General features: G+C 44.3%; 1 protein-coding gene and 1 long non-coding RNA gene across 2 annotated transcripts; both read left to right on the top strand.

The window, feature by feature from the left end:
* Window positions 1-209: 209 nt before the first annotated feature.
* On the top strand, window positions 210-9,051 carry LOC135539045 (uncharacterized). The gene is made up of 6 exons (XR_010455538.1): window positions 210-260; window positions 7,902-7,957; window positions 8,079-8,168; window positions 8,424-8,551; window positions 8,751-8,894; window positions 8,982-9,051. It is a non-coding gene; the product is annotated as an uncharacterized LOC135539045 (long non-coding RNA).
* Window positions 9,052-9,114: 63 nt separating this feature from the next.
* Window positions 9,115-13,490, top strand: LOC135539038 (uncharacterized). Its single transcript, XM_064964922.1, has 13 exons — window positions 9,115-9,321; window positions 9,552-9,648; window positions 9,852-10,075; window positions 10,253-10,406; window positions 10,494-10,705; window positions 11,301-11,418; window positions 11,577-11,809; window positions 11,907-12,024; window positions 12,131-12,294; window positions 12,743-12,840; window positions 12,942-13,057; window positions 13,138-13,331; window positions 13,401-13,490. Exons 1-12 carry the CDS (start codon window positions 9,115-9,117, stop codon window positions 13,299-13,301), a joined length of 1,905 nt encoding a protein of 634 aa, XP_064820994.1. The 3' UTR covers window positions 13,302-13,331; window positions 13,401-13,490.
* The last annotated feature ends 2,436 nt before the right edge of the window (window positions 13,491-15,926 follow it).

The following is a 15,926-nucleotide window of genomic DNA, read 5'->3' as shown; positions in this document are numbered from 1 at the left end:
CCATCGAAATGTTCTTATAAATTTAGCGAATTGGGAGATGAGGAATGTTGATTGATGTTGTAAACTCTAATTCAGGATTCAACAGATGTGATAAATTAGGGTTGGTTCATCGAACCCGCAATACTGTTGTTGTCGACAGCCAACAATTCATTGAAAATCGTTGCGAATTGAGTCGAGGTTGAGCGATTGTTGATGACATCACTCGCGAGGCTTTCGTCGCCACGGAAATGATGTCGTGACTGGGGGTAACGGAGAAAATGGTTTGTGTCTTTTAGAAGGAAAATGCGTGCATTATTGTTGAGTCACTTTTCAGAAGTTGATCAAAATGTCGAAATACATTTTTAAAAGGAGTATGTAAGTCGTCAGGAAAATGCTAAAAACTAGCAGCTCATTCGCTAGCTGGGTATCGTTGATTTGTGGCGTTTATCTGGACTGTAATTAGGCCATGAGAAAGGGAGATTGAATGTCTGAATCGTAAAACATCATGATAATGGATTCTGATGGTTATTGATTCCTGGTTTGATTGTTTATGTAACACCAGTGAATTTGAGCACTGTTTCCATTATGTGGAACAATGTTAGGGTATTAATGTTGAAAAGCAACCTCTATAATAAAACATAATTGTATATGTTTCGGGAAACTAGCTAGGTTGAATTTGGTTATTTGAGCTTTTCCCTTGATACGTAGACATATGTAACAGGGGCAAGTTGTATTTCTGGAAGAACACGCAGAGGGTGTTTTGTTTTATTGAGATGTAAACGTGAGTTTGAGTAATTTTATCATCTGAAGCGTTATAGTAGTGAGTTTTTGTATAGTTTGTTTTTTGCTGGTAAAAGTGCTTTGTTTATTTGGGTACTGAAGTTTGGTTATTCTAGGAGTTGATTTAACTTAATTAAGCATTTGTTCTTGTGTGTTTAAGTAGGATTCTTCATACTGGGACAGATGGATGTTATCTAAAATATTTGAGTTGAAGGAGCCAAGGGAAAATACGTTACATTGTTATTAAATATCTGGGATTATAATCTTGGAGAATGAGGCCATAAACGACCAAATTGGGAAAGGCCTGGAAGTTTTGATTAATCATTAAGGTTTGCAAATAAATACACATAAAACATTTAGGACTATTTGTTTTGGTGCAAAGGTATTTTAAAGAGGCACGCTCAACTATGGAATTTTATGAGTTTTTATTTTATGAGTTTTAAATTACACAAGTGAATTTTGATTTTAAGGATAAAGGGTTCTTTAATATGTCTAATGTAGTATAGAACTTGACTATAAAAGGGTGAGTTGACTTATTGACCTTATCATGACTGTCTTCTGAGGTCTGATCAGCCTCAGGGGGGAGTCTTTGGTATAATGAATGTCATATTGAGTTACTAGTTAAGGTAACTAGTTTTCAGGTAAATTCATTATAATGGAGTTTTGGTTAGGGGTTTGGAATTATTGTTTGAATCACTGAAGAGAACGTGTTTCAGGATTCTGATTTACAATATTAGCTGTGAAGTTTTTGAATGGGCTATTAATGATTTGGTATTGTAACAGAGAGAAAAAAATCCTATTTATCATTGAGAATAAATAGGGGAAGATGAGATACATTGAGGTTTGGATAGGAGATATATTAAGCCAATAGGGCAGGGAACTACATAGAAAAATAAGTTTCAGTTCTTAGGGGTGATAAATTACTGTAGATAAGGTATTCCACACTTTGCAACATATATTAAATTCATGTTATTGTCAGATAGAATACTGAGGGTCCCTGAAGGAAAGAGCTTGTTAGTGTAGGAAGGATTTTGATATGATTAGCATTTGTTTTGAATTTGTTTGATTACTAGGAGTTTTTTAAATAGTATTAAATTTAACAGGAATATAGGACATCTGTGGTGATTTAGGATTATTGTTAGGATTAAGATATGATTAGATTAGAAATGTAAGGAGTTCAAGGTCCTGTTCTTCGGCTTGCGCAACGCTCCAGCTACTTTTGGGCGGTTGATTGATAGGGTGCTGGCTGGCATTCCCCAACAGGAGTGTCTGGTCTACCTTGACGACATCCTGGCCCATGGCAGCTCCTTCCAGTCTGTCCTGGGGGCGCTATGGAGTGCTGGAAAGGGTGGCTGCCGCAGGCCTGAAGCTCCCCCCTGAGCAATCTCACTTCATGAGGAGAGAGGTGTCCTTGGGGCACCAAGTGGGGGAAGAGGGAATCAGCACTATGGAGGACAAAGTGTGGGCTGTCCAAGACTGGCCCATTCCCACTAACCAGCAGCAGCTGAAGAGCTTCCTGGTCTCGTACTACAGGAGGTTTGTAGTCCATCAAACACTTCAAGTACTACCTGTGTGGCTTGCCCTTCACTGTTAGGAGTTATCACTCCACACTCCAGTGGCTCATGTTTTTTAAAGAGCCAGAGGGGCAGGTCGCATGCTGGTTGGAGGAGATCCAGCTGTACGCCTTCACAGTTGTACATCGGGCCACTCTAACGCCGGCCCTGTACTGCACACGGGAGCTGAGAGAGGCCCATGAGAGAGAGCTGTGTGCGGAGGAGGGGGTCGGAGCCTCAGTATGCCAGGTGAGCGTGCCTGTCTGCTGTGAGCTGCAGGCTGTCAAATTGGCTAAATGGAGGCAGCAGCAGGACACAGATCTGCAGCCAGTGCTAGAGTGGGTGGAGGTGCGGCTGGCTGATGGCATGCTACAGTGAGCATGGAAGGAGCCAGCTACAGGAGAGGATAGGTGGCAGGTGGTGGTCCCCAAAGCACTGTGGGAGGCTGTGCTCTAGGGCATGCATGGAGGAGTAGGGATTGGACAGTTTGGGAGTGGATGTAGTCGGGCCGTACCCCACCACAGACCGTGGAAACCGCTGGGTGTTTCTCGACCATGGACTATTTCACAAAATGGCCTGAAACCTACACTCCAGGAAGCAGAGACCATCGTCGATGCCCTCACAGCCATATGTTCAGCAGGCTTGTCGCTGAGTCCATTCACAGCGACAGTCCCGTGTGTTCGTCACCATGTGTGAGTGGCTGGATAGGCACAAAAGCCGCACCACTCCGCCTCACCCTTAGAGCGATGGCCTCGTGGAGCACTTCAACAAAACGATAGCACAGCAGCTGGCCATCATCTTTGATGAGAAAGAAAGAAAGAAACGTAGTTGCCCCAAGCTGGAGAGTCACTGGGTGGGACGGTGCATGGTCCTGGATAGGATGGGAGAAGATGGTGTACTGGGTACAGCTGCCTCCCAGAGGGAGAAATGTGGCAGGTAATCCCCATACAGAGGGGCCTCTTCGCCCCAATCCCCTCCCTCTGGAAATTATATTCTGCCCACAGTTAGAGCTCCAGAAGTCCCGCTCCTCCTATACCCCCTATGTCACTGAGTGGTTCCCCAGAGCCACAGGCTGTGTCCCCGGTGCCACAGAGGGATAGCCCCCTACCACAGACTGAACCCCCTATGCCTGTGAGCCCCATCACACCCGCGTAGGAAAAAAAGGAGACCTCCGGGTCGCTTCCGGGACTTTTTGTTCCCTCTGGAACAAGGGACTTTGTGGTGAGGGGGCTGTGTAGCGACCCTCCTGGTCAGTTATGTGGGGGGCAGGGGATCTGGGCAGGGGGTCAGGGCACCGCAGGTTGTAATCTGGCTTTTTCTTTGTGCATGGTACATTTGCACGAGCCTGTGAGTTTTCATTGAAGGACTCAAGAACTGTTGTGGACATTCGCTCATTTATGATTTATAGAGGCCATTACAATATCATACTAATTAGTGTCCCAGATTTACAATGTCTAGTCTGAGTCAGGCTTTATCTACCGTGAGAGTGTGTGTGTGTTGAGCCACAGTTGGAAATCAGACTTCTCTTACTTCTCGTTAGAATACAGTTGTTGGTTCGAGTTTATTCAATTGTTACCAACATAATGGTCAATACAAACATCTGTGGGCATATCACCAGTTCCAGTTGGTGTTATGAAATAAACATACGTGTTAAGTATAAAGTATATTATGTCTCATCTAGGTTGAGGGGAATTTGCTAGTGTACTGTATGAGAATCAGAGCCCGATACTACGAATCAGATTTCAGGAGTTCTAGATAACTTTGGTCAACTCTGAGTTCAACTTGGGATAACCAGTACCAAGAAAGTGGCTCACCTTTTTAGCCAGGTAAAATTTTATGCCAATTAATCGTTCATAAGTAACCTGCTCGGGGCAGGCTTACTCGGGGTTAAATCAATTTATCCTGAATATATTGCCTGAGCTGCGACTTGAGGACCAATGAAATCAGATCCACTCCCTCTTGCAAAGATTTCATCATCCCCTTCATTTGAGGAAGACGACTGATTCAATATTTCATTGATCAAAAGTGTTGTTGTCTGTTAAACAATAGTAATGTTAAAATACCTACACTTTCAGTAATGTCAGAATACATTTGAAACAACGGTTAAGAGCGTTGGGCCAGTAACCGAAAGGTTGCTGGTTCAGATCCCAGTGCCGACTAAGTGAAATATCTGCCGCTGTGCCCTTGAGAAAGACACTTAACCCTAATTGCTCTGGATAAGAGTGTTGCTAAATTACTAAAATGTAAAAACATGTATTATACTTGTCACATACGCTGAATACTTGTGAGTGTGTGTTGAGTCAGTGCAAGATAGGGTCAATGCATATAGTCTGTGTAACCATTTCATTAAGTATGTAGCAGTCTTATGGCTTGGTGGTAGAAGCGGTCTCTGAGCCTGTCGGTCTAAGAGCTGATGCTCCGGTATCGATTGCCGGACGGTAGCAGAGTGAACGGTCTATGGCTTGAGTGAATGAAGTCTTTGGCCATTTTTAGTCCTTCCTCTGACACCGCCAGATACAGAGATCCTGGATGGCAGGGGGCTTGGCCCCAGTGTTGTAATGGGCTGTCCACCCAGTTATTTCTCCTGTTGTCCAGGTTGGAGAGGGCATTGTGAAGTGCATTTGAGATTGCGTAATCTGTGGAACTGTTGGGGCGATATGAAAATTGAAATGGGCTCAGGGTGTCTAGGATGATGGTGTTGATGTGTTATGACCAGCCTTTTCAATGAACTTGATAATTACAGTTGAGTGCTACAGGGCGATATTCATTTCGGCAGGTTACCTTGGAGTTCTTGGGAACAGGGAAAATGGTAGTAACTTGAAACGTGTTGGGTTTAACGACTGGGACAAAGAGAGAGTGGAAATGTCAGTGAAGACACTTGCTGGTCTCTGCACATTCTCCAAGAACGCTCACTGGTATTCCGTCTGGCCCGGTGGCCTTGTGAGTTTAAACTTTTTAAAAGCTTTACTTTCATCAGCCACGGAGAGTGAGATCCGGTCTAATAGGATTCCACCTTCCTCCCATATTGTCCTTTTGAATGTTTGATGTCTCATTGGAGATCGTAGCGGGCTTTCTTGTAAGCAGTAGCTATAGCCTTTAGCAGAGCACCGATATTGCCTGTAATCCATGGTTTTGGTTCGTTCGCGAAGTTGCTGTGGGGATGAAGTCATCTATGCACTTATTGATGAAGCCCGTGACTGATGTGGTAAACACCTTGATGCTATTGGATGAATCCCAGAACATATTCCAGTCTGTACTAGCAAAACAGTCTTGTAGCCTTGTGTCTGCTTCAACAGACCACTTCTGTATTGAGCACGTCACTGGTACTTCCTGTTTTGAGATTTTGTCTGTAAACAGGAAGCAGGTAGATAGTCATGGTCTGATATGCCAAAGGGAGGGTGAGGGAGGGCCTCATCCGCAAGACTCTCCCTACAAGTAACAACACACATGGATGCACGCACACACACTATTTACACACTAACATTCAAATGTTCCGTTCTCTTAACAATTGTGTTTTGTTTCAGGCTGACCGTTCAGTGTCCCTACCCTGCTAATGACATCGTCACTGTCTCTATTGAACACCCTATCAACTCAACCTTTGCCCTCTAACCTCTGCTGCCTATTTAATACACTAGTCTCCAACAGACGTCAGGGCAGTGGGCAGTATGTGGGTGTGGCGATAGTTGGGATGGGAGCTTTGATTGCTGTTACAGGGAAGATGCTGGGTTGAATGCCCAATAAAACATGAAAACATGTTTGCAAATTTGTGAAGTTGGTTAAAATCCCAGCTAAATGTATTTCATATAATGAGCCCATTGCCAAGTGAAAATATAACTCTTGACTTGGGTCACTAAACTCACCAAAAAGGCTGCATTTACACAGGCAGCCCAATTTTGATTATTTAAAAAAAAAATCAGATCAGCTCTGAAAAATATCTGATCTGAAAAGATCTAATGTGATCGGTCAAAAGACCAATTAGTGGAAAAAAAGATCAGAATTGGGCTGCCTGTGTAAACTCAGACAAAGTGAAGGATTATTCTGTACCATGAATATGAAATGACATGTATAAATATCAATCATAGACTATGTATACTGAACAAAAATATAAATGCAACAAAGATTTTACTGAGTTACAGAAAATCAGTCAATTAAAATAATTAAATTAGGACCTAATCTATGGGTTTTACATGACTGGGAATACAGATATGGATCAGTTGGTCACAGATGCCTTCAAAGAAAATAGGGGGGTGGATCAGAAAACCAGTCAGTATCTTGTGTGAGCACCATTTGCCTCATGCAGCGCAACACATTTCATTCACATAGAGTTGATCAGGCTGTTGTCCCACCCCTCTTCAATGGCTGCGCGAAGCTATTGGATATTGGCGAGAACTGGAACACACTGTCATACACATCGATTCAGATCATCCCACACATGCTCAATGGGTGACATGTCTGGTGAGTATGGAGGCCATGGAAGAACTGGGACATTTTCAGCTTCCAGGAATTGTGCACAGAACCTTGCAACATGGGGCTGTGCATTATTATGCTGAAACAGGAGGTGATAAATGGCACTACAACGGGCCTCAGGATCTCATCACGGTATCTCTATGCATTCAAATTGCCATCGATAAAATGCAATTGTGTTCGTTGTCCGTAGCTTATGCCGCCAATACCATAACCCCACCACCACCATGGGCACTCTGTTATCAACGTTAACATCAGCAAACCACTTGCCCGCAAGACGACGTCTGTGGTTGTGAGGCCGGGTGGATGCGGCTTATGGTAGAGAAATTAACATTCAATTCTCTGGCAACAGCTCTGGTGGACATTCTTGCAGTCAGCACGCCAATTGCACTCTCCTTCAAAACTTGAGATATCTGTGACATTGTGTTGTGTGACACATTTTAGAGTGGCCTATTATTGTCTTCAGTACAAGGTACATCTGTGTAATGATCATGCTGTTTAATCAGCTTCTTGATATGCCACAGCTGTCAAGTGAATGGATTATCTTAGAAATGCTCACTAACAGGGATGTAAACAAATTTGTGCACCACGTTTGATAGAAATAAGCTTTTCGTTCGTATGGAAAATGTCTGGGATCTTTTATTTCTGCTCATGAAACATGGAACCAACACTTTACATGATCCGTTTATATTGTTGTTCAGTGGAGATGGAAAACACATCCTAAGAAAGGGGGAAGGAGAGGAGATGAGTAGAGGAATCCACTTCAGACTATTGAGCTGCGCCCCTAGGCTCTGGCAAGCTGGCCTACCATGTGACCCAATTAGCTAATTAATTACCTCAATCACAGCACCACCCCTATATAAAAGTGCCAGAGAACATGCTACTTATCAACTGTTGTTTTTGGGTTATTTTTTTTGTGTCTAGGAAACTGTCAGTGCGTGGTAGTTGATGTTGTGTTAACTAGCAGGTGTAGTTTACTAGCTGTTACTGGCTAGGGTTAGACACTTCAACGGAGCAATGGCTTTTGGGTGTTGGTTGGGGTAAGTTTGGTGGTGGGCTTAAATGTTTTGAATAAGTGTTGATGCTGGCACACTTTATTGACCCGTGCTAACATTTTTCTTACAGAGTATTTGTACTCCTCTCTGTATGGCCTTGTGTAAGATGTTCTGACCTTCCAAGAGGTAAGAAACTTAAATTGGGTCAGATGAGCCTTTTATACAAGCTATAGAACACTGGTATGAATTGTTGGTCAGAATCTTTTAGTTTCCACCTTTCAGATTCTCACCTTGTGTGTCTATATAGGGGCCATTGAGACTGCATGCCGGGATCGATACCTGTTGGTAACAACCCAACTCTCATTTGCTGGGAATGAACCTCGCTTTGAAGCGGTTGGTAAGTAGACTTTTAACCTTAATTCTGATGCAAAATGGGCCTGAAACCAGGTTTGGTCAGCTCGTGAACTTGGCATCTTAACATGTCTTGGCCAGGGTTTGGTAGCTGGTGCTGACAGGAAGTCTCTCCCTGCAGTATATTTCAGTCTCTCACTGTGCCTGTTGGACCACTTAAGAATAAACTGATTTTTATTTAGTATTGGACTTGAGCATATTCAAATCATTTGATTTGACCCAGTTCTTTACCCCTATCTAGATGCTGATGGTGTTCACCCCATCACTGAGCAGTATGGGTCAGAGTGTGGCTACATGTTCAGTATCCTCCCTCTGCCTGGCCATGCTCAACTCAGAGCCTCCTACTTCTCCTGCCACACTGACAACCAGGTTCATATATTTTCTGTGCATTGGGGTCTTTTCAAAGCCACAACCCATGGGCACACTGGTTAAATCAGCATTTCAATTACATTGAACCAATGTGGAGTAGCCATTGAGTATCTGTGCCCATGGGAAGGGCTTTAAAATTATATTTTCTAGTTAAATTACTACCAGCATCTCAGTTGAAGGTCTTGTTTTTGTGTCTTAGGACGATGAGGTGTTCACTTTTAGCTTTAACTTAATCACGATTGATGCGACTGGAGTGGAAGCCACCTACTCTGTGAATTCAACCTGCTCCCTCCCTCTACCCTGGTCCCCCAGAGAAGTCAGCTGTGAGGAGAACTATATGGAGGTACTGATATACAGTCTAGATCCATGCATCAGGGCTCGTGGAGGTGGGCTTGTGTATTTTATAGGAGAGTGTTATGTTACCCTGTAGGTGTCAATGAGGAGTGACGTTTCTTGTCTGTCTGGTACAACGGATGCCTGGACTGCTACCCTTGCTAAAGTAAGCTAAAGGCTATTTGGCAAATTGTCAATTCGATCTCCACCAGTTTGTCCCCAATACCACCATGCATGCCCTGTCTCTTGTTCCCCATCAGGCCCACAGCTCTGCCACATCTACCTGGCAGGTGATGTTCCAGCAGGAGGGGCAGCAGCTGATTCCCATGTCACTCTCAGAGGCTCGGGAGCTGGGCTACGTGTTCCATCTCACCCAGGGGAGACTGGTGTTCTGCTCACCCTACACACCACTGTCTGTCATGGGGTCTGTCTCCATGGTGAGGATTTAAATGTCCCGTTCAATGGCATCCTTTATCTTGGTTGTCTTCAGGCTTGCTTAATTTGACATTAACGACCTAGACTGGTGGCTGTATTTCAAGAGGGTCTTACATTGCGTAATGTTTATAACCAGGGTTATGCAGGATGGGAAGGAAGCCACTTATTTAGACTACTGAAATGCCCCCTTTGTACTGTTGGCAAGTACACTTCATCCTTTATTCAATTCCAGATCAATGGTTCAGTGGTGGAGGTGGTCCATCCCATACTGTTCTCCAGGCAGAGATGGGTGGTTATGATGGTGGACTGGATTGTTGCGTGCAGCACTAGTAAGTTCCAGTGCAATATCAGGTTCCACATTATCATGGTTCAGACCTGAAGGGACTGGATTGTCTTAAGCAATAGTGATGGCACAGTTAAGCAAATAATACTTTCACCTATGAGGTTATTTCAGATCGGTGAGATGTTTTGATCACTCAGTTGCAGAGGAAGAATTGCTCACAGGGTCTTAACACTTGTAATCTCTTTCCAGATGAAGGGATGTATGATGGGGCAGGGCTGGTCTGGCAGACCCCCACTCTGCTGTCCCCGCTGGTCTCTGGCCTCTCTGGGTTGGAGAGCAGCAAGATCTCAATGGGGGTGGATGGTCAGCTCCTGGATGAGCCCATCACAGCAGAGCGAGGCTACAGCCTGGACATCAGTGACACCACTGTCCAGATCAGCATCCCCTTCAACGCTGCCGGAGGATACAGAAAAGTCAGTAGCATACTAGGCCGGCATCTGACCTTTTACATGCAGATGCTTACCTTGTATTCTGATGTAGAGAAGCTGCAAATGTCTTCAGTCACTCATGTCCTCTGTACACCTTAAATATTCTACTTTGTACCATATAACCTCATGGCAGATGCTTCATAACAGTTTCAACTCTTCCAGAGCTTTGTGATGGCCAACATGTACCATGAGTTCTATGTGGTCCATCTCTACTATGAACAAATCTTTCTTGATGACTGTGGTGTGGAGACCAGACTCCGCCTCCACAGGCCCATGAACACACCCCTTCTGATCCAGCACCTCTCCATCATTAACCGTAGGAGTTCTACTAGCCAATCCGAAGTGGGTCTTCAGCTCCATGGTCATGATTGCTCATGACCCTGTTGTCCTTCTCCCACCACAGAAACAGTCCTTGAGGATCGTGTGTTTACTGTTTACCTGGGGAACCTCCACTACGATGTTGACCTGGTGGCTGTGAAGCTCAATGGTCACACCTTCACCATACTAGAGGCGAATAAAAGTGGCCTCGTCATAACCACGGTCCCCCAGCCCAATAGTAACCTTCATGCCTACATTCTCAGGGTGCCATTTGAGGATGCTGCTGTTCACCAGCTGGTAAAGAGATACTTATTTTAACACTCTAATGAACTACTGTGGTTTTCTCAGTATTTCCTCATGGCTTCTAGATAAGGGAATTTATGTTTAAAGTAATACGAGATTCTGAATGACATTAAGAGTAATGACTGAAGTATTTCACCCTAAGTTACAGAAGCTTAGATGTGTTTAGACATAATACTAGAATATTGTGGGAACTTGGTGTTTGTGTGATAAAGAGGAACTGACAATACATGCTTTTGTACTGAGACCAAGGACAGGAGTTTCTCCCCCCCAGGGAGGAACGGATGCACTTGTTGGAGTTATATAGAAGGCTGTGCGCATTATGTTTCTTAGCACCTTCTCGTGAATGAAGGACTTCCTTTTGCATAAGCTGAGTCTTCTATTTATTAAACCCAGGGTCTTAGAAACCTCTGGAATTGGTCAAAGCTTGATTGTGGTTATAATCATTGGGATAGAAAATTCTCATGACACTTCGCATTGGAGGATATCCAAGGTTCCTCCCCTGAACTTTCTTCAATGGGTTTTGGGGACCTCAGATTCACCCCCAAAATGTGGATGTAAGATTTGTTTCTAATTGAGTTCATATCCATAGTACTCTCCAGAGGGGCTTCTTCAGTTCTCGTTGGCCATCAACTACACGTTGGTCATCCTGCCTCAAGAGGAGCCTTACTACTACCTGACCTCAGTCGTGGCTCAGTTCAATAATGTCTGTAAGTTGACTTGAAGTTAATTAAGAGACCTGGGCTGGAAGTGATAATTCTCAAGGTGGGCTTCCGAGCCTTCTGGTTCTGACCTCTGCCTAATGTGGACGCAGCCCAGCGCTCTACCGCTGTTCACCCCTGATGTCATTTTGGCACTATTGACTAAACTATTGGGCCGATCTTCTCTTCGTCAGTTCCTCCGGTCTTCAAAGGCGTTTGCAATGAAAAAAGCATCAGGTTCCAGATGGCCCATAAGCCATTTGACTACCTGTGGGAGGTGGGTGTTGGCCCCTACATTCTGACCACAAATCTGGCAGCCAAGCGGGGCTACATCATGCAGAATGACAGCAAGAGTCTGACCCTGGAAGTGCCCCTCTTCTCTGTTGGCTACACTTATAAGGTGAGATGTTTAGTAGTCGAGCAAATGACAAGACAATTAAAGCGCAAGTAAGAGTAGGAGTTAAATTATTTCAAATGTACCTGCTCTTTTTCCCCAGGACATCAATTTGAAGCAGTTCTACGGCTCATTTGAAATTCACTCACGACTTCCTAAGACCTTGGAGGTCAAGAGTTCCTTGGCCAAAGCTTGTCTCTTCCAGACTACTGAGGTCATAGGTAACTACTAGTGCCTCATCTTTGCCTGCAACTTAATTTATTGCCTGACTGATTAGTGTTGATCATTCACTTTGTTCCAGCCCAGCTCTAACACAACTTTCTCTAGTGTGTTCCACTGAAGGGGTGGTGACAGTGGTTACTGATGTGACTCTGGCTGGAGCTGAACCCAACGGAACCTTTCTCCTGGACTCCACCTGCAGGCCTCAAGAGACAGATGACACCAGGGTTCTCTTTAGCTTTGGACTCCACACCTGTGGTACCAGGGTCCAGGTATAACTGTCCAACCCATACAATTTGAATCATTCAAGAGACTGGCCCTACCAGTGAATACTTCAAATAAGTTTGTCAGCATCTAACCTGGTAACCCAGAACTCATCTTGCTTAATTTGTTCAGCTGCATGACTTAGTTCTGGTTACATATGTCTTAGAATTTGCCCAATCCTGATGCTTCCAAATCTGCAAAATAAACGCTGGAACTACTGCTGTTATCAATGCATCCCGTCATTGGTTAAGGCGCAGAATCGGTCCACGAGATCAGCAAGCCTCCATCTCAAACCGTCAGCATACAGGCTGAATATTTAAATTAATATTCAAACTTTGACTTACAGGTGTCTCATGAAGCCTGACCAGGGAACAACCATTTAGTTTAGACATGGCTTGCAACAGTTTGATATTCAATGAATCATGTTCAGGCTTGTGACGTCCTCTTGTCATCTAGGTTGACCATCAGCATGTTACCTACGAAAATGATATCAACGTTGAGCACAAGAGCCAATCTGTGAACGCACCAGTCAAAACCAGGGATACTGCCTCTGTGTACGTGACTTCACTGATAATCTACTACCTCATAGGTTGAATTAAAGTCATTAACTCCCACTACAGGCACTTGTGGCTGTAATGTTCAGTTCTCTTTTTAGGGTGACAGTTCGGTGTGTCTATCCACTGAGTGACCTATACAAGCTGTTTGCATATTGGCGGTTTGATGCAGACTCTCCGGGAGTTGGCACCATCTTGACTAGAGAAGCCGTAACAAGTAAGTGTTCGGTAGTTGTGCAGCTAAAGAGGGTGGTAACTGCTACAGCTTTTTACACCTGACTCTCTGTCCAATCATAGCATTTCAGCCCACCTTTCCACCCACCACCAGAAGACCGTTGACCTCCACAACTACTTCCAGCACAGGCCTTAGTCCTGGGAGGGAAATGCCTGGCATCAACCCTAGGGCTAAATACGTCAAAGTCTTCAGCTGGCAAATGAACCAACCTAAAGGAACCACTTAGGCCCAGACCCCAGTCACTCTCCATACAATGGTATGAGATGGAGAGATCTGTTCTACATGTCATATTCCTTGATCGAACTTCATTTTATTCTCTCCACAGGAACAAATGAAACCACTGACTGAATCGGCGTGATTGTGGTGTTTTTGAATATAAATAAGTCTGGTTCTTAATAAATATGTTCTTACAAGCTGTACCTTGTCCTGACTGTTATGGGATGTGGCTGCATCCAGTTTGGGGATTATATCACAAGTGAGGACTTAGTTTGGTAACTAGGTTGGCTAGGTGACAGCGTTGCACACAAAGCATTTATGTCACTTAAGACGCATGTTGGCCTTTAAGGGGTGATCAGCAATTCTAATTGTGGCCACCCTGCCACTTTTGGTCAACTGCTGCAGGATGGGGCCTGAATCTAAGCACACGGATCCATAAACTGCATTTTGGCAGCAAGGTCAAATCAAATTATTTGTCACATACATGGTTAGCAGATGTTAATGCGAGTGTAGCAATGCTTGTGCTTCCAGTTCCGACAATGCAGTAATCTAACAATTCCAAAACTACTGTCCTATACACACACGTGTAAGGGGATAAAGAACATGTACATAAAGATATATGAGTGATGGTGCAGAGCAGCAAAAGCAAGATACAGTATGTAAACAAAGTGGCTAGTGATACAAGTATTACATAAGGATGCAGTAGATATAGAGTACAGTATATGTATACAAATGAGATGAATAATGTAGGGTATGTAAACATATTAGGTAGCATTGTTTAAAGTGGCTAGTGATTTTACATCCTTTCCCATTATTCAAGTGGCTGGAATTGAGTCAGTGTGTTGGCAGCAGCCACTCAATGTTAGTGGTTGCTGTTTAATAGTCTGATGGCCTTGAGCGAGAAGCTGTTTTTCAGTCTCTCGGTCCCAGCTTTGATGCACCTGTACTGACCTCGCCTTCTGGATGATAGCGGGGTGAACAGACAGTGGCTCGGGTGGTTGTTCTTGATTATTCTGCCCTTGAGTTGCGTTCCCATGCAAAACTCGACAGAGCTAACAAAGTCTTCAATAAAACTCCCAAGGCGTGACTTTTCTTGAATATATTGAAAACGTTTGTGAAACTGCAAAATACAGAAAAGAATATACTCTAGTATTCAAATCACACCGACATACTGTAGCTGTACATTAAACATTTGAAGTTGCATACATACAAAGCACGCGCTAAGGTAACATGCATCTGGCATGATGCCAAACCACAGCTGATTGTTAACCATATGGTAATTGGCTCCTTTCATTACTCTAATGTATAACCATCTATGTAGAATAACAAAGCATATTACACTAGAAACAGTAACAAAACTACAGTATTTTACAATTCGTTTGCATGACGCATGAGCAAAGTAATACAGCTAACGACATACATTAAAGGCATTGCAATTTGTGAGTAAATGCAACCAACATTGATATGTAAGCAATTCTGTCAAGATTATCATCATTAGCTAAATGCTTGAATCGAACTTACAAACATATTTTTCCAAGGCTGAAGCGTGACAAGAAATAACGACATTGAAAGACCTGCACCGTAGCATTGTTTGTAGCTGCTTCTATGCGTGCAAAACAAATTCTGTACTTCTGTTTGCGTCGTCTTTCTAAGTACCAGAAAGCGCCACAAGGGGGCAAATAACACCATTGAACACAATGAAAATCCAATTTAACCATTGTAATAAAATAATCTACCTTCTAACAAGATGGCAGCACAATGATCTTTATGGCCGTCCTGTAACATCGGGTGGTGTAGGTGTCCTGGAGGGCAGGTAGTTTGCCCCCGGTGATACGTTGTGCAGACCTCACTACCCTCTGGAGAGCCTTACGGTTGTGGGCGGAGCAGTTGCCGTTCCAGGCGGTGATACAGCCCGCCATGATCCTCACAATTGTGCATCTGTAGAATTTGAGTGCTTTTGGTGACAAGCCGAATTTCTTCAGCCTCCTGAGGTTGAAGAGGCGCTGCTGCGCCTTCTTCACGATGCTGTCTGTGTGAGTGGACCAATTCAGTTTGTCTGTGGTGTGTATGCCGAGGAACTTAAAACTTACTACCCTCTCCACTACTGTTCCATCGATGTGGATAGGGGGGTATTCCCTCTGCTGTTTCCTGAAGTCCACAATCATCTCCTTAGTTTTGTTGACGTTGAGTGTGAGGTTATTGTCCTGACACCACACTCCGAGGGCCCTCACCTCCTCCCTGTAGGCCGTCTCGTCGTTGTTGGTAATCAAGCCTTCCACTGTTGTGTCGTCCGCAAACTTGATGATTGAGTTGGAGGCGTGCGTTGCCGCGCAGTCGTGGGTGAACAGGGAGTACAGGAGGATCAGTGTTGAGGATCAGCGGGGTGGAGATGTTGTTGCCTACCCTCACCACCTGGGGGTGAATTCGGCCCGTCAGGAAGTCCAGTACCCAGTTGCAGAGGGCGGGGTCGAGACCCAGGGTCTCGAGCTTGATGACGAGCTTGGAGGGTACTATGGTGTTAAATGGCGAGCTGTAGTCGATGAACAGCATTCTCACATAGGTATTCCTCTTGTCCAGATGGGTTAGGGCAGTCTGCAGTGTGGTTGAGATTGCATCGTCTGTGGACCTATTACCA

Source organism: Oncorhynchus masou, unplaced genomic scaffold (assembly GCF_036934945.1).
Source record: "Oncorhynchus masou masou isolate Uvic2021 unplaced genomic scaffold, UVic_Omas_1.1 unplaced_scaffold_1709, whole genome shotgun sequence".
Taxonomy (NCBI): domain Eukaryota; kingdom Metazoa; phylum Chordata; class Actinopteri; order Salmoniformes; family Salmonidae; genus Oncorhynchus; species Oncorhynchus masou.
The sequence above is the reverse complement of the archived record's forward strand: the minus strand, read 5'-3'. Positions and strand labels throughout refer to the sequence as shown.